Source organism: Pan troglodytes, chromosome 3, assembly GCF_028858775.2.
Source record: "Pan troglodytes isolate AG18354 chromosome 3, NHGRI_mPanTro3-v2.0_pri, whole genome shotgun sequence".
Classification (NCBI taxonomy): Eukaryota; Metazoa; Chordata; class Mammalia; order Primates; family Hominidae; genus Pan; species Pan troglodytes.
This window is the reverse complement of record NC_072401.2, coordinates 152,617,246-152,639,109: the sequence shown is the minus strand read 5'-3', so window position 1 is coordinate 152,639,109 and position 21,864 is coordinate 152,617,246. Positions and strand designations below refer to the sequence as shown.

The window sequence follows — 21,864 nt, the reverse complement described above, 5'->3', positions numbered from 1 at the left end:
TGATGCATGACTATAGTTTTGTTTAGTTTATATGTTTCTTTTTTTTTTTTTGAGACGGAGTCTCGCTCTGTCGCCCTGGGTGGAGTGCCGTGGCACGATCTTGGCTCACTGCAAGCTCTGCCTCCTGGGTTCACGCCATTCTTCTGCCTCAGCCTCCCTGAGTAGCTGGGACTACAGGCGCCTGCCACCACACCTGGCTAATTTTTTGTATTTTTAGTAGAGAAGAGGTTTCACCATGTTAGCCAGGATAGTCTCGATCTCCTGACCTCGTGATCCGCGCGCCTCAGCCTCCCAAAGTGCTGGGATTACAGGTGTGAACCACCGTGCCCGGCCTATATGTTTCTTTAGTCCAGTGACTTATGGCTTTAAACAGATCTTAAAATTTTTCTGAAGAAAATAGTTGCTTTAAGGAGAGGCCTCTAGTGCCTACTTTTGACCAAGAACCACACTGACTTAAGTTTTAGTATTCATTTATAAGATGGGATAATGCTAAGTTAATCACTGAGTCTTTTTATCTGAGTAAAACTAGACCTATCACTTTTTGCTGTCAAAGTATACTTTTAAAAATACATGCTAAAACATTACTTATGAGAGGGAAAACAAAAGTTTAAAGTTGTAAGTTGGTTCTTATATTTGTTCACCTTTTATTTTAGTGTTTCATACATGTCTTTTATTCCTTCGTGTGGATTTTCTTCATTTTTAAAAGGCTTTTCTGTTTCATGAGGCTTATACAAAGTAATTTATTTGAATGCTGTTAAGTTTTTTGGAATTTTAAATCTTTATAGCTATTTTTAAAATAAGACAGAAACTTATACCCTAAGGCTCTTCAAGTCATTATTTAATAAAGCTTAGAATAGAGCTGTAGTGATTCAGTAAGTAGGTGAACAATTTTTAGCAGCTATTAAAAATTCCACTGGAATTATTGGAACAAAATTTTCTTTTCTCTAAAAATATCAGTTCTGAAGATTTTATAATACTTTTATACATACAGTGTTAAAGTGATGCTTTTTCCTTTTTGCAGTCATTTTGAATCTCAATATCCCAAATTTATAACATGGTTCTTGATAAAGAACTGATGTGTAAAGAACTAATGTTGCAGAATTGGATAGCTTTTGCAGAGTTACATCAGGATACATGCTGCTGCTATAAAAAGCCAAAGAAACTCAATTGCAGTTTTATTGTCCAGTTTGATAGATTTCCTGCCACCTTTGTAGCAGGGAAGCTGTTTGTCACTATATGCCTCTCCTCCAGCAGCTGAACTGGGTTTTATAAGCAGTAATAGGCTCTTCTAGTATAACTGCACTATGTTGGTTACTTTGATCTCAGGGTTTTAAAGTGTGCACCTAGTAACGTTTGTGATTTCATTGTCTTATTTGTTGTCTAGGTTTTCTTTTTTGTTTGTTTGTTTTTGGCTTCAAATTGAACATTTTTCTGTGCTTAAGTAATACTTTTTTTCACTTGGTATGATAAAATGCTTTTACTCATTAATTAAAATTAAGGCATTTAGACTATTCTGAATTATGAGAATTTTGTAAACACATTCTTTTCTAAACACATAAAACTAACACCTTAGATACTGTATTTTGTCTAGACTCATATTGCTGTAAGGTAGAATGGGTTTATGACTTAAAATGAATAAAGATTAGTCATTCTAGAGTTAAACGTATAATATGAATTGGATTTCCTCCTAAATAGTGAATTTGAGGATAAAGTCCTTAATTATCTTGGATTTTTTGAAATATCTGAAGATTTTACTTGCTGTTTACTGATGAAATATCTGAAGTATAAATTTCAGTCACTGTACATAAGAAATGAAATATCTGAAGTATACATTTCAGTCACTGTACATAAGAAAAAACTACCATTTAGATTGGGTAAAAGCATGTGGAAATAAGTTTTTTTTTAAAGAATTCTCTAATTGGTTTATTAAAATTATTTTTTAAATCATAAGATATGAACTGGCATATACAAAAATGTATATGTGTTTATGGTGGCTGTATGATAAGATTAAAAGTGACTTGTTTGAAGAAATTTCAAAAGTTACAAAATTGGCCGGACATGGTGGCTCATGCCTCCCAGCACTTTGGGAGGCTGAGGCAGGTGGATCACTTGAGGCCAGAGTTTGAGACCAGCCTGGTCAACGTGGTGAAACCCTGTCTCTACTAAAAATACAAAAATTAGCCAGGAGTGGTGGTGCATGCCTGTGGTCCCAGCTACTGGGGGCTAAGGCATAAAAATCACTTGAATACGGGATGCTGAAGCTGCAGTGAGCTGAGATTGTGCCACTGCACTTCAGCCTGGGTGATGAAGGGAGATATCTCACAAAAATTACAAAAATAAAAAAGTTACAAAATGTCCGCATTTCATGGATTATCAGCGCTTTACACCTTATTTAATTGCTAAATAATTCTTTAAAAATACCTGATTTCTGTGTGAGTGTTTGTGTGTTTTTATCAAATTTAAATGGCACTTAAAAAAAAAAAAAGAAAAAGAGAGAGAGACAGAGTGTTGCTGTGCTTCCCAGGCTAGAGTGCGGTGGTTCTTTACAGGTGCCATTATATATAACACACTACAGCTTCATACTCCTTGGCTCAAGTGATCCTCTCCCTTCAGCCTCTCCAGTAGCTGGGACTGCAGGCATGTACCTTTGTTCCTGGCTAAAAGTATTCTTAGCTTTAACATTTTGAAACCAAATAGCATTTATTATTTTAAAAAATTTAAAATAATAATAAGTTTTCATTACAGGAAATCTTGAACCCAGCAGAAATGCATACACACAGAAAACAAAAATTATCCATTATCCAAACACCTATGTATAACTTACTAACATTTTAGTGCGAGACCTTTTAGTCTTCTCTTCTATACATGAATCTATACATACATATAATTATTTGCTAACAAAATGTGATCGTATTTTTACTATTTTAGAGTATTATTTAATGATATGCTTCTTACATGAATTTTAATGCCTGCATATTATATGACATTATGGAGAAGTAAAGAGCATAAGATTCAGCTTTGATATAACATTTGAATGTTATCAGACCACTTAAAATTCTAGGAAGGAGTGACCGTGTAAATGATTCAAGTTTTCTTTTTATATTCTGGCATTCTCCAAAATTGTATTTAGAAAAATTGATGGAAGAGAGATTTTAAAAATCTATTGATTTATATTATAATCATACTTTATCTGTTCCTTATCATTGAGCAATGATGAGCCTGGTTCAATACTGTAACCCTTATTTTGTAGGATAAATTCCTGTAAGTGGAATTTCCAGAGGAAGGAGTCTGTACATGTTTTAAAAAGTTTTTAGTAGATATTGCTAAATTGCCCTCTAAAAATTTGTACCAGTTTATACGCTAGATTTGCATGAAAGCATCTGTTTAGACTGTTTTTAAGAAATTAAAATTGATCAAAATGACTTTGTTTTAAAAATGAAAAGATTAGAAGTTATTTGCTGCAATATTCTTTTGTCAGTGTTCTTCCTATCTTTATAAATGGGGATTGTACTACCAACCTTTAGAATTGCTCTTAATTATGTCAGTAATGCTTGATTTTACCATTATATCTGTTACCTATACCATTGTTGTACATCAGAGTCTTTATAAAAGATCTCATTAATGTGGTGGCAATCATTTTGACTTATGCTCATTGATAATACATATGGGAAGATCCACCTGTTTTTAAAGATATATCTTATTTATCAAAGGTTGGTAACTTAATCAGAAGTTAACGTCATAATTAGCTGGTATTTTCATATGAAAACAGACACTGAAAAAGATGCCTTTGCTTAAAAACAAAGTCAGTTGCTAAACATTGCCTAACAGTTTAAAACGTCTAAATTTTACAGGTTATACGGTTTTAATGTATAGATTAAAAAGATAATATTAACATCTGGATGTATTGTGTTTATCTTTTATCTACTAATTAGTAAATTTGAGTGCCAATTAAGTTGAAAATAATGGCAAAAGAAATGTTATAGTCATTAGCTCACAAGTATCTTTAACTAGTAGTTTATAGAAGTGCTTTCCAAACATTACAAACAGCTATAGATTAGCTATCAAATGATTGTGAAGATTAATGACTAGTCTTTTAGCTGGGTAATTTAGAACAATATCTGGCAATTAATTGGAAATTATCAGTTTTAAAGTCACAAATATCTTAAGGAAAACAGCATCCAAAAAGATAATACTGATAGTTGTTCAATTGCAATTTAGCTTTTAGACCATTGGATGAATTAAATTAAGGGCATATTTAAAAACCAAATGACTTTAGAATTTTAAAAGCATTTCAGATTCTGAAGGTAAATGCTTTTCTATCTGTGGTTTTATACTCTGACTATTAATAAAGTATGAAGCGACAATAAATACCTTTTCAGGTATTTGAGATCTCAAAACATTTATATACATCCTTTCTTAAGAAGGCACTCAGGATATTGCACAAAAGGAGAGAATAATACAAAGAGAAAGAAATGAAATATAAGAAACAAGAGACAACATAGAAGAGAGATGAAGGGGATCTCCAGGACTGTAGAAAGGGAGATCCCAATAGCAGCTATGTAGTAGGCAGATGACAGTCCATCTGGACTGGAGCAGTTTCACTCAGGAGAGGTGGACCTGTATTCTTATTAGGAGTACTTAGCTTGCTTGCCTTCATCATGTGCTGATTAAATTCCTGTTTTCCTGTCTAATGTGAATCACCTGAAGATTCTCACTTCACTCCACAAAGACATGCTGTGCTTCGACCTACTTCTTAGGGTAGAGGTTCACCATGGTGAGCTTAGAATTGAAAAATATAAAGTATTTCATGCCAATACACTCCACCTGGCACACACCGCCTCTGATAGGTTCTCCAGTTCTCTTGACCTCTATATTTCCTGTATTTCCTAATGACTTGCCTATAAGACTTCCCAGAAATGGCTTTACATATTCTCTCAAATAAGCTGAAGCCCTGCTGCAACTCACAGATTCTGTGTATCTTGTCTTTTCTTGGGAGCTCAGGTGTGGCAGTATTGCTCTTTAAAATACAATTGGCTAGGTTTGTGTTAGACTTAGTTTTTTAAACTAAACATAATGGGTATGTTTAGTATATAGATAGTAAAACTATCTTTTAAAATTATCTCCCAAAGCTCTGTCCTCCAGGTAAAACTATTTATAAACAGTGAACAATAGAAATACCAGGATAGTGATTTTTTTCTGATTGTAGTGGAGAAATAGGGAGTACAGTTTGGGCAGGGCACATAGGGGAATTGTGAGGTACTGGTAACGTTTTACTTCTTGACATGGGTGGTAGGCATGTGAGATTAAAAAAAATTGTTTCTTAACCTGTACATATAAATTACATATACTCATGTTTATTGATCCATTGTATAATACAAATTCTAAAAACCTTTAATATAAATAAAATCAAAGCAAATGATTATTGAAAACTAAAGTCATTCTATAACACAGGCTATTGTAGAAATAAATGGCCTATTTTCAAAATGACTGTGAGGTTGGTAATATGTAACTTGCTTTCTTTTGACAATGATAATTGTTTATTGGTGCAGAAATGCTCTCTCTAAAGTCAGTTTTCCAAAAAGTAGGCTAACCAGTCTTATTTTTTTGGAGACAGAGTCTCACTCTGTCACCCAGGGTGGAGTGCAGTGGTGCTATTTTGGCTCACTGCAACCTCTGCCTCCTGGGTTGGGTTCAAGCAATTTTCCTGCCTCAGCTTCCTGAGTAGCTGGGATTACAGGTGTGTGCCACCATGCCCAGCTAATGTTTGTGTTTTTAGTAGAGACAATGTTTCACCATGTTGGCCAGGCTGGTCTCAAACTCCTGACCTCAGGTGATCTGCCCACCTTGGACTCCTAAAGTGCTGGGATTACAGGCGTGAGCCACCGTGCCCAGCCACTGATCTTTTAAAAAGGGAAATCAGATTGTCTTCTCTACACTCTTAATTCTCAAATGGCTCTCTCAGAATAAAATACAGTCTTTAATACAGTCTATAATGTTCTACAATCATAATCTAGCTCGTGGCCACATCTTTGACCTCATTTTCTTTAGTTCTCAGTTTATTGCTTTATTATTCATCATACATACCAAGCTTATTTCAGCTCCAAGGCCTTTGCATTTGTTCTTCTCTGCCTGAAACTCTTTTCTTTTTACATGGCTTGCTCTGTCTTTTATTCTTGCCTTTGTTCAAATAGAACAGAGAGGCCTACTGCAGTTACACTAGTAAATACACCTTCTCACCTAGACTTTCAGAACAGTTCTTCACTCTGTACTTCCCCCTCCCTTCAAAGCTCTTATTACTATTTGACATTATCTTACATATTCGTGTGTTTATTTTCTGACACCTTCTTTAGAATATAAGCTCCATGAAGTCAGGAACAATTGTGTTCATCACACAATGCCTGGCCTGCTACCGATGTTCAGTAAATTTTTGTTGAATGAATATGAGGAATTGGTCAATTAAAATACAGAACCCATGTCAAATAAAATATTGGCATTGTGAATGTAAAAGAAATTGATATTTTGTTAATGTGATTATGTCATTTTACTGTTTAGTGAGGAATACATGCATTTATTGTTGAAATATTATAAAAAGATTTCTAAGTTTTAGAATTAAGAACATAGTTACAATGTGGAAATAGTTACAATTAGGAAAAATACAAATATTCACAGGAGAATATTTATTCCCTGAACATTTTTATTTTTAGGTATATCACATGGCATGAATGTTCTGTATATGTCATGAGTAAAGGCGAGTTAATGTCGATAGAAGGAAATTTTTGCATTGAGAGTCATTTTTACTTTTGTTTGCTTTTCATCTATGTGTATACTCTTGTGATTCAATAAGGCCTATTGATTTTTGTGGATAAAAAAAATCAGCTTTTCTTCCTTGATTGTCCTATCATCCTCTTATACTATGGCTCAATAAAGATTTATTGAATGAATGTTCAGTTTACTCTATATAATAATGTAGATTACAGAAACAAACACTTTTGGGATTAATAAACTATAATTAGGCTTATACTTTCTGCATGTGTTATAGGTTTTTCTGGCATTTTTGTTGCAAGGGGTGATGGGGGTTACCATTAAAACACCAATGGAAATCATATGATGGTGGCTATAAGATAATCCTTAGATTTTAAAAATTCTAAATCTTGTGACATTAACAAGTACAGCACTCTCTTTAAAAAAAAATTTACTTTTTCAGTTTTTTCCCATTTGGGTAAAAGGCAAAGCATGATATGGGAATGTTCACGGTGCCTAATATATTGTAGTCACTCAGATATAAATGGAATGAATGGATGTATGGATGGATCAATTGAAACATTCAGACTATTTTCGACCAGTTCAAACTTTGGAAATTATGGTTAACCTTTGGGGGAAGGGCTGGATCTTTTTTCTCCCATTGCTAAAAGAATTTGTATTCATTGGCTTAGTGAGATAATGGTTTTGTAGCTAAATAGATATCTGTAGAGCATATATCTTAATATATGCTTAATAGATATGTGTAATGGTGAGCATAATTAATTGATATTTTTAATCTCTCCTGCGGACAAGTCCTGGGGAAATTGGTATTCATAGTGGTTGAAACAAGTGTTATCCAGTGCATAAAGCACTTCGCAATGGTACATACTTAAATTCTGGTACAAGTTATGGTGGCCAGTAGAATAGCGTATCCTTTTCCTATACATGTTTAATAATAGGCTAAATAATTATGTTCTTCTTGTGGTTTCATGCTGTGTTACTTGTTAACATTAAAATTGGCTGTAGTTTTTAATGAATATTTAGATTTCTGTGATTGACTTACATTTATCATTCTACTAAAATAAAATATAGGAAAATTAAGTTTTATTGTATTATATAAACTATGTATTTGAAAATTATTTAATTTTATATTTTGTATTCTGTCTTCATTTCTCATGCATAGTTTAACTGATTGTACATTTTTCACCTAGGTCACTTTTGAAATACACAAAGAAAACCTTGCCAATATATTTAGGGAACAGCAAGGAAAAGTTGATGAAGAAATAGGGCTGTGTTCTTCAACTTCAGTTCAAGCAGCCTCTGGCATTAGAAGGGATATTAATGTTTCAGTAGGATCCCAGCAACCAGATACGAAGGATTCTCCTGTCTGTCCTCATTTCACCACAAATGGTAATGAAAATTCAAGTATAGAGAAGACAAGTTCACTAGAATCTGCATCTAATATTGAACTGCAAACTACTAATACATCTTATGAAGAAATGAAAGCTGAGCAAGAAAATCAGGAGTTACCAGTTGAAGGCACTTTGGAAGAAACACTGACAAATGAGACAAGGAATGCAGATGATTTAGAAGTATCTTCTGACATAATAGAAGCTGTGACTATTTCCTCCAATTCTTTTATAACAACTGGCAAAGATTCAATGACTGTCAGTGAAGTAACTGCTTCTATAAGTTCTCCTTCAGAAGAGGATGCTTCAGAGATGCCAGAATTCTTGGATAAGTCTATAGTAGAGGAAGAGGAAGATGATGATTATGTGGAACTGAAAGTAGAAGGCAGTCCTACTGAGGAAGCTAATCTACCCACAGAGCTCCAAGATAACAGTTTGTCTCCAGCTGCATCTGAAGCCGGTGAAAAACTGGACATGTTTGGTAATGATCACAAATTAATATTTCAAGAAGGAAAACCTGTTACTGAAAAGCAAACTGATACTGAAACTCAAGATTCTAAAGATTCTGGAATTCAGACTATGACAGCATCAGGGTCTTCAGCTGTGTCACCAGAAACTACTGTTTCCCAAATAGCTGTAGAATCAGACCTTGGTCAGATGCTGGAGGAAGGGAAGAAAGCAACTAACCTCACTAGAGAAACCAAATTAATTAATGATTGTCATGGTAGTGTCTCTGAGGCTTCTTCTGAGCAAAAGATTGCGAAGTTGGATGTTTCCAATGTTGCTACAGATACTGAGAGGCTGGAGTTGAAGGCCAGTCCCAACGTGGAAGCACCTCAACCTCATCGACATGTGCTTGAGGTGATTTTATATATTGTCTTATTCAAGTACTTTTGCACTGAGTTAAAAAAGGGCAAGTGTATATACTTAAATTTTATTTTATTTTGAATTTGGTTCACATGCTATTCACAACTAAATAAATGCAATGAATGTGAAGATTGTATTTCAGATCATTAGCACAGTGTTTGGCAGTTAATGTGAGTTCATTAAATGACAGTTTTTATTACTATTTTTACCATAGTATCACCAGAAGTTACCACTTTGAAGGATTGGTATAATTTTAGTTTATAAAACAAATATTGGAAACACTTGCATTTTACCTTTTATTTGACTAACCCAATCCTAGTACATTAGTTTTCCAACAAACTCTAGGGCTACCTACCTGCCAGTGTATAATTTTAGTTACTAAGCATGTGATTTAAAATTGTATTATGAAGTCTATAAGAGAGAGGAGCCTTTGTGAGATCTAGAGGCACAGCCTTCTCCTCTGTCCATATCTCAGAGTGACCCATGAGACAGTGCTTGGTAGCATGTTGTCATTTTCCACTTTATTCAATTCTTATCCTCTATCCCACCCTCCTTTTTTTTGTTTTTGTTGGTTGGTTCTTCATTATGTTATCTCTGTTTTTGTTCTTCATTCTAGCCACTTCATAATCCAAATGCCACTTAGATTCTAAATACTGCCTTTCTTTTAGGCTAAGGCTAAAAACTAAGAACTGTTACTTGATTCTTTTATAAAATGCTACATAGTGGTAATACTTAACATGGTTCCAAGTTAATTACTTTTAAATTGTGGTAGTTTTGCACTTTTGATAGCTTTGCTTACGTGTACTAAAATGTTAATGTTATTACTCATTGATAATTTTTCTTTCTCTAATTTGGTTCTTATAGTGTCTTAAAAATGTATTAGATGAATTGCATAGAAGCTACTAAATTATTTACTTTGCTAAAGCCTCCTGCTGAAGTTGAACCTATTTTATTACTTTTTAAATTTCTGTATTAGATATCAAGGCAACATGAGCAGCCAGGGCAAGGAATAGCACCAGATGCAGTTAATGGACAAAGGAGGGATTCCAGATCTACTATGTTTCGTATTCCTGAGTTCAACTGGTCTCAGATGCATCAACGTTTGCTCACTGATCTATTATTTTCAATAGAAACAGATATACAGATGTGGAGAAGGTTTGTCTATATGTTTATTATGGAAGATGTGTATAAACCTAGTCTTTATTTTCAAAGAAATCCATAGAAACACTTTGTAATTAATTTCAGACATTTGGTTAAAAAGTAGAATAGAAATTATTCTATGGTAGGGTTTTACTGAATTAACTTTTATTCTCCATTATAAGAATGGAATCCTTATCTGGATTACAAAAATGTGAAAAGCAGAGGTTTCTCTTTTAAAAAAATTTGTAGTAGATTTCCTGTAGCAATTTTATGGCATGGAATTCACCAGAAGGTAGGTTTATCAAGTTGGTTTATTACTAGAAGTATTAAAAAATAATTGGTATAGGCCGGGCGCAGTTGCTCAAGCCTGTAATCCCAGCACTTTGGGAGGCCGATGCAGGCGGATCATAAGGTCAGGAGGTCGAGACCATCCTGGCTAACACGGTGAAACCCTGTCTCTACTAAAAATACAAACAAATTAGCTGGGAGTGGTGGCGGGCGCCTGTAGTCCCAGCTACTCGGGAGGCTGAGGCAGGAGAATGGTGTGAACCCGGGAGGTGGAGCTTGCAGTGAGCCGAGACCACGCCACTGCACTCCGGCCTGGGCGACAGAGCGAGACTCTGTCTCAAAAAAAAAAAAAAAATTGTGATAACATTATCAATATTTCCAAGTATTTTTAGCATTAAAAAAAATCTGTGTACTTCAAGTTATCCTCCACTGTACGATTTATGATTTTAAAGTGACCTAATTTATTTGTTTTTATTTGTGTAAGATTCTTGTTATGTTTAAAAGCATTTTATAGGCATTACAGAAGAAAATTCATTTTTAATAGCACATTTACCAGTATTTACCTCCTAATTTTTGTCACATGATTTCTTAGTTTTGTTCCCAGTAAGGATAATTTTCTTCAACTTTTTATATCCAGTGTAAAATGAATAGTATTTATGTTTCAGCACTGAAGGAGGGCATGGATAGTAACTACTGATAAGGAATGGTCTGTTTCTTCTGAAGAAGTATACACCCTCCAAATGCCTGCTGCATCATCTTCCTTCAGTTTTCAAGATGAAGCAAAAGCACCTTCTTATCTTTCCTCCCCTCAAGTAGGCAAACTGTGATTTCCTTTCTTTAGCTTTATCAGTAAATATCATTTATCTTTGGACAGCCATTCAACAAAGACAGTTATGGACTTCGTGAATAGCAGTGATAATGTCATCTTTGTACACAACACAATTCATCTCATCTCTCAAGTGATGGACAATATGGTCATGGCTTGTGGGGGTATACTGCCATTGCTTTCAGCTGCTACATCGGCTACAGTAAGGACTTAATTACTATATAAAATTGGTGTGAAAACATGAGTGTTATGCAACTTTATTGACTAAAACTTAAATGTGGTGGTTACTATGCATCGTAGGTGCTATAAATAAAAAACAATAGGATCTTTTACTTGAGAGGACCTTAGAATCTGTTCTAGTAATGAAAGAACTTAAAAGAATGTTGATTCCCTAAGTATGAGTCAGCTAGTGAAGAATGTGGTTCATGATGTTTCACCTGTATGTTTCTGTTGCTCCTCCTCATCCCCCACCCTTTTTAGATAAAATAATAAGTATAAATCACTCTGTGTTACTAGGTTTCTGAAAGTCTGACTACTTATGCAATTTATAAATTTTAGGACTATATCTGGTAAATTTTTTTTTTCAGAATATATATATATAAATGTCAAACTTTATTCTTTACAGCATGAACTGGAAAATATTGAACCTACTCAAGGCCTTTCAATAGAAGCCTCTGTGACATTTTTGCAGAGGCTAATTAGCCTTGTGGATGTGCTTATATTTGCAAGTTCTCTTGGCTTTACTGAAATTGAAGCTGAAAAAAGTATGTCATCTGGAGGAATTTTGCGGCAGTGTCTCCGACTAGGTGAGCTGCTAAAAACCGTTGGGAATTTACTAAAAAAAATTTTTCAGTAATTCAGAGATGACATTGAAAATTATCCGTCTTCTGTTGGTGAGAAAATATATGTTAGCTAATTTGTCATATGGTTACTTTTTAATGTACATAGTAGTAGTTGGTAAGTTGGATGGGCAAGAAGGAGGATGTATTTTGAAAAATTTACTAAGGTGATTTTGGTCAGGAGTTTCCACTCCCCTATCCTTTTTTTTTTTTTTTTCTTTTTTCTCCCTGAAATGGTGGTTCTGCTTTCTTGCCAAGGCTGGTGTCAAAATCCTGGGCTCAAGTGATCCCGCCTCCTTATCCTTCCTAGTAGCTAGAATTAGAGGTGCTCCCCTATCTCTTTTTGCTCTAAAGTAGTGCTTCTGAAATTTTAAGGAGATACATAAACTTAAGGTGATTAAAAAACACAAGGTGATTCATAAATCTGATGATCTTGTTAAAATGCAGATTAGATTATATAGGTCTAGGCTGGGGTGGTGGCTCACACCTGTAATCCCAGCTCTTTGGGAGGCCAAAGTGGGTGGATCCCCTGAGGTCAGGAGTTCAAGACCAGCCTGGCCGACATGGTGAAACCCCGTCTTTACTAAAAATACAAAAATTAACCAGGTGTGGTGGTGCACGCTTATAATTCCAGCTACTTGGGAGGCTGAGGCAGCAGAATTGCTTGAACCTGGAAGTTGGAGATTGCAGTGAGCCAAGATCACACCACTGCACTGCAGCCTGGGCAATTGAGCGGGACTCTGTCTCAAAAAAAAGGGTTATAGAGGTCTAGGGTGAGGCCTAAAATTGACTACCAAGTCCCAGGTGATGTTGATGCTGCTTTTCTTACAAACACACTGGAATAACAACATTCTAAACTAGCATCATTCAAGTACAGCCTTTATTCAAAAAAGCTGTGGTAATTTGTTAATGCAGTTAATAAAATCATGAAATCTCTGTTCTTCTCCTGGAAACACTTCTTCCCTAAGTAAAAGTAAAAATACATGAAATGACTTTTTAATGTTAACTGGACTTCTTGGGTGAAGCAAAAAACAAAACAAAAAAACCCTTCTTTTTGCATAATTTTCCTTCTCTATAGTTGTAAATATCGAGACTTTGTTAAATGATTTGATTATTAAGTGAAGAGAAGGTGGTGAGGAGAGAAGGTACAAGAAATGGAAGCAAACCATTAGGAGCCATGGTCATATGAAGAGATAAAGCACCTATGAAAACATAACATGGAAGTGGAAAATGTAGTTAATGACATATTTTTTCATATTTAGCAAGAATGTCTGTTACATAAACTAATGTATACCTGTGCTTTTTGCCACAAGTATAATTTTTACTCAAAATGCTATTCAAAGTATTTAATAGTATTAGTTTAAATGTAAAATTCCAAGTATTTTATATTTAATAATCAATGGTATATCCTGCTATTCTAAGTAACTTGGAATAACAATTTATAGACAGTTTTAAAATTTAAGAGACATTCTAATTGTAAGCATAACAAAATAAAAGTTATGATTTATTGACTATTGTCATTTGTCATTGTTGATTTTCACGGTGACAATTTTGTTCTTTTTATTCATGAGGAAATTGAAGATAAAAGAAATTGGGAAACTTATCTATAGCTAAAAATCTATAATTGGTGAAGGTAGAATTTGAATACTATACTTTTGTCTAACTAGTGCTCCTACTCTTTCTATTGTAGTATATTTCTTTAATATATTAGTATTATAATTAAAATATTTAGACTTTATTGCTTTATGTGTGCCATTTTCGAAGGCTTTTCACTTTCCTAGAAAGAGTACATTTCTAGAAGTAAAAGTGCAAGGCTATACTAGCAAAGCCTTACTCAAGAATCATCAGATTCAGAGGCTAGGGAAATACTCTATGTTCCTAGTTTTTCATAGCCACGGAAAAGAATTAAGAGATAATTTAATCTACCCCAGTACCATCTGTTCTTATATATGGAAATGGGACTTAAAAAATGACTTGTCCAAGATCATTTAATAGAGTATGGTAAGCAAAGTAACAGTCCAAATGTGTGATATCTTTTTTTTTATTGTATTTGTGTAAATTTATGGGGTACAAGTGCAATTTTGTTACATGCATGGATTGCTTAGTGGTGAAGTTAGGGCTTTTAGGGTATTCATCACATGAATAACACACATTGTACCATTAAGTAATTTCTCATCATCAGACCCCCCTCACCCCCTCATCCTTCTGAGTTCTGAGTCTCCATTTTCTTTCTTTTTTTTTTTTTTGGAGATGGAGCCTTACTCTGTCGCCAGGCTGGAGTGCAGTGGCAAGATCTGGGCTCACTGCAACCTCTGCCTTCTGGGTTCAAGCAATTGCCCTATCTCAGCCTCCTGAGTAGCTGGGACTACAGGTGTGCCCACCACACCCGGCTAATTCTTTGCATTTTTAGTAGAGACGGGGTTTCACCATGTTGACCAGGATGGTCTCGATCTCCTGACCTTGTGATCCACCCGCCTCGGCCTCCCAAAGTGCTGGGATTACAGATGTGAGCCCCCACCCCTGGCCTGAGTCTCCATTTTCAATCATTACGCACTCTACTTCCATGTGTACACACTATTTAGCTCCCACTTATAAGTGAGAACATACAATATTTGTCTCTCTGTGTCTGACTTGTTTCACTTAAGATAATGATCTCCAGTTCCATCTATATTGCTGCAAAAGACATGATTTCTTTCTTTTTTACTGCTGAGTTATTATTTCATTGCGTATATATACCACAGTTTCTTTATCTAGTTATCTGTTGATGGACACTGGTGTCCTCATTCTTGTTTCCTGAGGTTGGAGTTAGAAGTTAGGATGACAGCAGTAAGAGTAACTGATTGAAACCAGGAAATGAGGTGTGATTTTTAACTTTGTAATACAGACTCAAATTTTATTTTATGCAACTTGTGAAAAAGTTTGTATGAAAAGTATTTCCTGGGTCTGATAGCAAATTTGATAAAGTAAAATATTTCTTGGGTCTGATAGCAAATTTGACAAAGCTGTATTCCATATTCTCTCTTCCCTCCTCTTGTTCCCTCCTTCCTTTCTTTCAACTTTTATTGCTCTCTTTGGGCACCTTTCAGAACACTTTCTTTCTAAATTCTCATGCCTGCTAGCCATGTGATAGGCCATTGATTCTTTGTGAAGTCCCCCCTTAAGTTTGCTATTTTGTTCCTAATTTGCTCTCCCTCCTTTGCTCAGTTCAAGTACCTTGAGTGCTACAGATTTGGAGGGAATTTAGATGATTACATAGTATCAAGCAATTCATAGTGAAGGGTACATAATGTAATTCATCATTTAAAATCCAAAATTAATTTCTAAGTAATCTAACTGCCTGATTTGTGGGAGCCTTAGGTAATTTTAGACTGTATATTAATCAAATTCCCTTTCCTGTCTCCCATTTTCTAAGCAGTTTTAATGAAAGCTAGTAAATGCTGGACCCTATAAAGCTTCTTAGAAAAGCTATATCCTCTATTAGTCTCAATTAATATCATGCTGTAATGATGCAATATAAGAAAAACATCAAAGTTTCCAGTTTAACTAATTTACTTTAATGATGGTAATAGAAGATTGTTACCTCGACTAGTTCATGGTAATGTACTTTGTTCCCTGTTTTCTTCCATTTCTTTCAATTCTTTTCTTCCCTATCCTTTTCTTAACTAAAGATTGTCCCAGCTAGCTTAGTTGAGATCTAAGAAATAGTAGCCTATTGTTAAGATTCCTGAACTGATTTCCTTTCAGCAAACCCTAAACGTTTAGACCATTAGGCCATACTGCCTCCCTAAATCTTAACTGGGCCACAGCATGGAAGCTAACAATATCAGACAACCAACACTAGGCGATAAAGTCTAGGGACATTTTAGGAATAAGCTGAATGTCGTCTGTTTTGAATAAAATCTTATGTAAATCATATTGTGTAGTTGATGTTTTTCACTTCCATAATCTTAAATATTAACTTTTCTTTCCCTATCTTTTCCTTAAAATAAATTACAGTTTGTGCAGTAGCAGTAAGGAATTGCTTGGAGTGTCAACAGCATTCACAACTGAAAACTAGGGGAGATAAAGCCTTGAAACCAATGCATAGCCTTATTCCTTTAGGGAAATCTGCAGCGAAGGTAAGTATACAGATTAATTAATTTTCAAAAAGCATACTCCTATTTTACAATTAAGATTTTTATTTGTTCATTTCAACATAAAGTTAAATAAATCTGGCAGAGATTAAAATAGTTACTTTAGGCCTGGATATAACATTCAAATATTTGTGTTTAAATACACAATAAAGATTTGTTTATGTTTAAATTTCTCTGCTTTTCCCAGTGTTTACTTTGATTGTTTCTGTGATGCCTTTTCCTTCAAATATGTCATTTTTTCCTGCATGCCATCTTTCTCCACCTCTCTCCCCAACCCCTCAAAGAAGAAGGAAGCATACACACAAAAAAAGTGGGGAAAGGAATGCTATAGCTTTGCTTTTCTGGTTCTGGGAATACTGTGTTTATTTTTAAAGAATATCTGTGTAATGTATATATGAATATATATATATATATATATATACAATTTTTTTTTTTAATCTTAAATAGAGCCCAGTGGACATTGTGACTGGCGGTATATCTCCAGTAAGAGATCTTGACAGGCTTCTACAGGACATGGATATTAATCGGCTTAGGGCAGTTGTTTTCAGAGACATAGTAAGTTACAATATGTCTTTCACATACTCTCTTAACTGATGCATATTTCCTCTTAGGCCTAATGTATTGAGATTAAAAATTCTTTGTGATATCAAATAGTGGAGCAGAGATAGAAAGGTCTAGAAATGACTTCTTTTGACAATGATTTTAGAAACAGAATATTAGAAAAGATAGTTTATATAAAGCGAGCTAGCAGATCAGCATAGTGATATTAAAAGGAATAATGCATTATTACATAGTAAGCAGTCTAAGTGCTATACATGTATTAATTAAGTCCAACAACTTATTGAGCTGTACTATTGTAATTTCCATTTTATAGATGAATAATCTGAGGCACATAAAGCTTGAGTAACATCTCCAAGCTAATGTTGATAAACAATGATAAAATCAGGATTCAAACCCAGCAGTCTTAATTCTAAAATTGATGCTTTGAATGTAATAAAATGTTCAACTTCTGAATGGCATATTATTTTACTGAATATTGGATATTTTTTCCTCAAAGGTACACTAGTGTGATAAAAAGGTGCATGATGAAATGTTGCTCTCAGTTTGGTGTTTCTAATTTTTTAAAGTTGAAAAACAGTTTTGTTTCAGCTGATTTTGATAGAAAACATTGCTAATTCTTATGTAGACAATTTAAAGTCATATAGAAAGTATAAAGATGAAAGTAAAAATAATTTATAATTGCACTCATCAGCATTTGGAATATTATCATTAGTAAATATTTGTTGAACACTTACTGTATGTTTTACATATATATTTCTTATAAACTTTCTAACCTCAATTTTTCTTTTTCCCCTCCCTTTTTTTCAATAGTTTGATTCTCTTTAGTTCCTGACTAGGTTTTTATGCATATGTAGAATTTGGAGTATTATCACTACTTAATAGTATTGAATACTTACTGTGTATTAAACATAGTACTGGATGCTCTTATCAGGGGTCCCCAACCCCCAGACCACTGACCTGCACTTAGGCTGCACAGCAGGAGGTGAGGTGAGCAAAGGGTGAGCCCTGAAGCCAAGCTCCGCCTCCTGATCAGATGGGCAGGAGCATTAGACTCTCATAGGAACACGAACCCTATTGTGAACTGTGCATGCGATGGATCTTGGTTGTGCGCTCCTTATGAAAATCTAATTATAAATGTAATGCACTTGAATCATCCTGAAACCATGCCCCCTACCCCCACCCCACCTCTTACCCCCTACAGGTCCATTGAAAAATTGTCTTCTATGAAACTAGTCCCTTGTGCCAAAAAGGTTGGGGACCGCTGCTGTATATGTGTGTTTAATTCTCACAATAATTCTATAAGGGAGTTAGCAATATTTAAGTAATGTGCTTAAGATTATACAATTAGTAAGAGGTGAAAGTGAGTTTAGGACTTAGGGAATCTGATTCTTGAAATTTTGATCTTAACTAAAAGGCTATACTACCTTCTTAGATCATAGTTCTCTAGTAGCTGTTATTATTCCTTTAATTAAGAAGCCATCAACTTTTTTTCTCCCTGGAATCCTTTGAATGTGGTCAGTTTGAGGACCAAATGTTGCTGTTTTCTCCTCTGTTCACTTTTTTTCCATTGGGCAGGTTCTGAGTCTATTGTCCATAACTTTATATTTCCTAGAATGATCCTTAAAAATCTAGAATAGAATTAGCCACATGTGGTAGCACACGCCTCTAGTCCTAGCTACTTGGGAGGCTGAGGTGGGGAGGATCGCTTGAGCCTAGGAGGTCAAGGTTACCGTGAGCTATGATTGTGTCACTACACTCCAGCCTGTGTGACGCAGCGAGACCCTGTCTCATAAACAAACAAATAAACTAGAATAGATGATGTTACTCTTTTTCTTTCAGAATTCTCTAATATCATCTTTTAGTGGTTAAATGGAATCCAAACTCTTCACAGTGCCTCTGGATGATCTGGCTCTTGAAGAACCTTCTAACCAGTTATTATATTACAATATTCTGCAAACAATTAGAATATCTCTTTTACTATATGATTACTGAAAGTCATAAATAATTTTAAGTGTTTTGTAATTATTAAAGTTATATAATCACCTTATAGGAGTTTCAGAAAAAAGAAAACACTATATTTTACATGCTAGAGTTTAGCCTCTTTAGGGAACAAAAGGAACCTATGATGAAAAAAGGAAATCACTGGGTGGGTGCAGTGGCTCACACCTGTAATCCCAGCACTTTGGGAGGCTGAGGCAGGTGGATCACAAGGCCAGGAGATCGAGACCATCCTGGCTAACATGGTGAAACCCCATCTCTACTAAAAATACAAAAGCAGAATTAGCTGGGCATGGTTGTGGGCGCCTGTAGTCCCAGCTACTCGGGAGGCTGAGGCGGGAGAATGGCGTGAACTCGGGAGGCGGAGCTTGCAGTGAGCCCAGATCACACCACTGCAGTCCAGCCTGGGTGACAGAGCGAGACTCCGTCTCAAAAAATAAAATAAAAAAATTAAAAAAATTAAAAGAAAAAAAAAGGGAAGTGACCTAAGATCGAGGACATAAATAAATTTCTACCTTGAGGTAAAGAGCTAAGGTTTTTAATCACCATAATCTGAGTTCAGATTTGCTTTTCTACATACTATATGTCCTTAAGTAAGTTGCTTCTCTAAGCCTTATCTTGTTCAAGTTTGCTAATAAAAATATGTATGAAATACATAGCACAGTGCCTGGCCTACGGTAAGTATTCAATAAATGACAGCTACAATGGAAAGCAAATCTATTTCTTGAGTTAGGATTTAAATGTAAACGATTTATGGGATATTTTTTATTTGAGGCCAAAAATCAGGCATATACTGTAAACTTCATGTGGTAGTTAGTAAACATTGAACATATTAATGGGCTAAATAAGGATTTAGATTGGCATAACTAATTTATAACAGACTAAGAAGTTAAGAACAAGTAAATTATTTGCTTGCATTTTGAATATTAATATCATTAGCAGCAGTTATTATAACAGATGGCAGAATTGTGTGGCAGAAGAACATGGGTATGTCTAGAGAAAAGGGGTGGTTTATAAAAAAGACAAATGTACCTTTGTTTTTTCCAACAGACTAAGAAGTCATTACATATGAACCTGCAAAATATCATAGATTTTGTCAGATCACCGATCACAAATATGTCAAAGAATTGCATCAAGTGGATATGTTCAAATTGAGCCTATCTTCTATTTTTCTGAAACTGATTATATCCAAAATTTTTGACATTAAGTATTAACAATTAGTCTCATTTTTACAATTAGTTTCTATTTACAGGCATGCCTCATTTTATTGTGCTTTGCTATTGCATGTTGCTGATTACTGGATTTTTTACAAATTGATGGTTTTTGGCAACTCTGTGTTGAGCTAGTCTATCCATGCCATTTATCCAACAGCATGTACTTTATGTCTTTATGTCATATATTGGTAATTCTTACAATATTTCAAACCTTTTCATTATTATTATTTATCTGTCATGCTGATCTGTCATCAGTGATCTTTGGTATTACTATTGTAATTGTCTTGGGGCACCACAAACCACACCCATTTAAGACAGTGAACTTAATAAATGTCTGACTGTGCTACAAACTGGCCATTCCTGTCTCTCCCCATCTCCTTGGGAGGGGCCATTCCCCTGTCTCTCTATTTCCTGAAACACAACAATATTGAAATGAGACCAATTACAGCCCTACAGTGGCCTCTAAGGGTTCAAGAGAAAGGAAAAGTTGCATGTCTCTCACTTTAAATAAAAAGCTAGAAATGATTAAGCTTAGTGAAGATGATATATCAAAAGCTGATACAGGCCAAAAGCTGGGCTTCTTGTGCCAAACATTTAGCCAAGCTGTGAAGGCAAATGCAAAGTTCTTAAAGGAAATTAAAAGTAAATGATTACTCCAGTGAGCAAATGACTGATAAGAAGTAAAACGGCTTTATACTGTTGATTTGAAGAAAGTTTTAGTGGTCTGTATAAAAGATTCAACCAGCCACACTATTTACTTAGGCCAAAGCCTATTTCAGATAAGGCTCCAACGCTCTTCAATTCTGTAAAGGCTGAGAGAAGTGAGGAAGCTGCAGAAGAAAAGTGAAGCTACCAGAGGTTGGTTCATAAAATTTAAGAAAAGAAGCTATCTCTATAACAGAAAAGTACAAGGTGAAGCAATAGGTTCAGAAGAGCTAGCTAAGAAATTGATGAAGGTGTCTACACTAGGCAACAGATTTTCAATGTGGACAAAACACCTTTTTTTTTTTTTTAATACTTTAAGTTCTAGGGTACATGTGCACAACGTGCAGGTTTGTTACATATGTATCCATGTGTCATGTTGGTGTGCTGCACCCATTAACTTGTCATTTACATTAGGTATATCTCCTAATGCTATCCCTCTCCCCTAACCCCGCCCCATGACAGGCCCTGGTGTGTGATGTTCCCCTTCCTGTGTCCAAGTGTTCTCATTGTTCAATTCCCACCTATGACTGAGAAGATGCAGTGTTTTGTTTTTTGTCCTTGCAATAGTTTGCTGAGAATGATGGTTTCCAGCTTCATCCATGTCCCTACAAAGGATATAAACTCATCCTTTTTTATGGCTGCATAGTATTCCATGGTGTATATGTGCCACATTTTCTTAATCCAGTCTATCATTGATGGACATTTGGATTGGTTCCAAGTCTTTGCTATTGTGAATAGTCCTGCAGTGAACATACGTGTGCATGTGTCTTTATAGCAGCATGATTTATAATCCTTTGAGTATATACCCAGTAATGGGATGGCTGGGCCAAATGGTATTTCTAGTTCTAGATCCCTGAGGAATCGCGACACTGTCTTCACAATGGTTGAACTAGTTTACAGTCCCACCAACACTGTAAAAGTGTTCCTTTTTCTCCACATCTTCTCCAGCACCTGTTGTTTCCTGACTTTTTAATGATCGCCATTCAAACTGGTGTGAGATGGTATCTCATTGTGGTCTTGATTTGCATTTCTCTGATGGCCAGTGATGATGAGCATTTTTTTCATGTGTCTGTTGGCTGCATAAATATCTTCTTTTGAGAATTGTCTGTTCATCTCCTTCACCCACTTTTTGATGGGGTTGTT

At 35.1% G+C, this 21,864-nt stretch overlaps 1 protein-coding gene across 11 annotated transcripts in view; it reads left to right on the top strand.

Moving 5' to 3' along the window:
• Positions 1-21,864, top strand: part of LRBA (LPS responsive beige-like anchor protein) — a 761,353-nt gene that overhangs the window by 161,934 nt on the left and 577,555 nt on the right. For all 11 annotated transcript variants that reach the window (XM_063809071.1, XM_054683898.2, XM_526701.8 and 8 more), the window contains 6 exons: positions 7,953-9,011; positions 9,994-10,172; positions 11,320-11,473; positions 11,897-12,077; positions 16,107-16,228; positions 16,691-16,798. In XM_063809071.1, the coding sequence (XP_063665141.1) occupies positions 7,953-9,011; positions 9,994-10,172; positions 11,320-11,473; positions 11,897-12,077; positions 16,107-16,228; positions 16,691-16,798 (1,803 nt within the window). The remainder of the gene's footprint in view (positions 1-7,952; positions 9,012-9,993; positions 10,173-11,319; positions 11,474-11,896; positions 12,078-16,106; positions 16,229-16,690; positions 16,799-21,864) is intronic.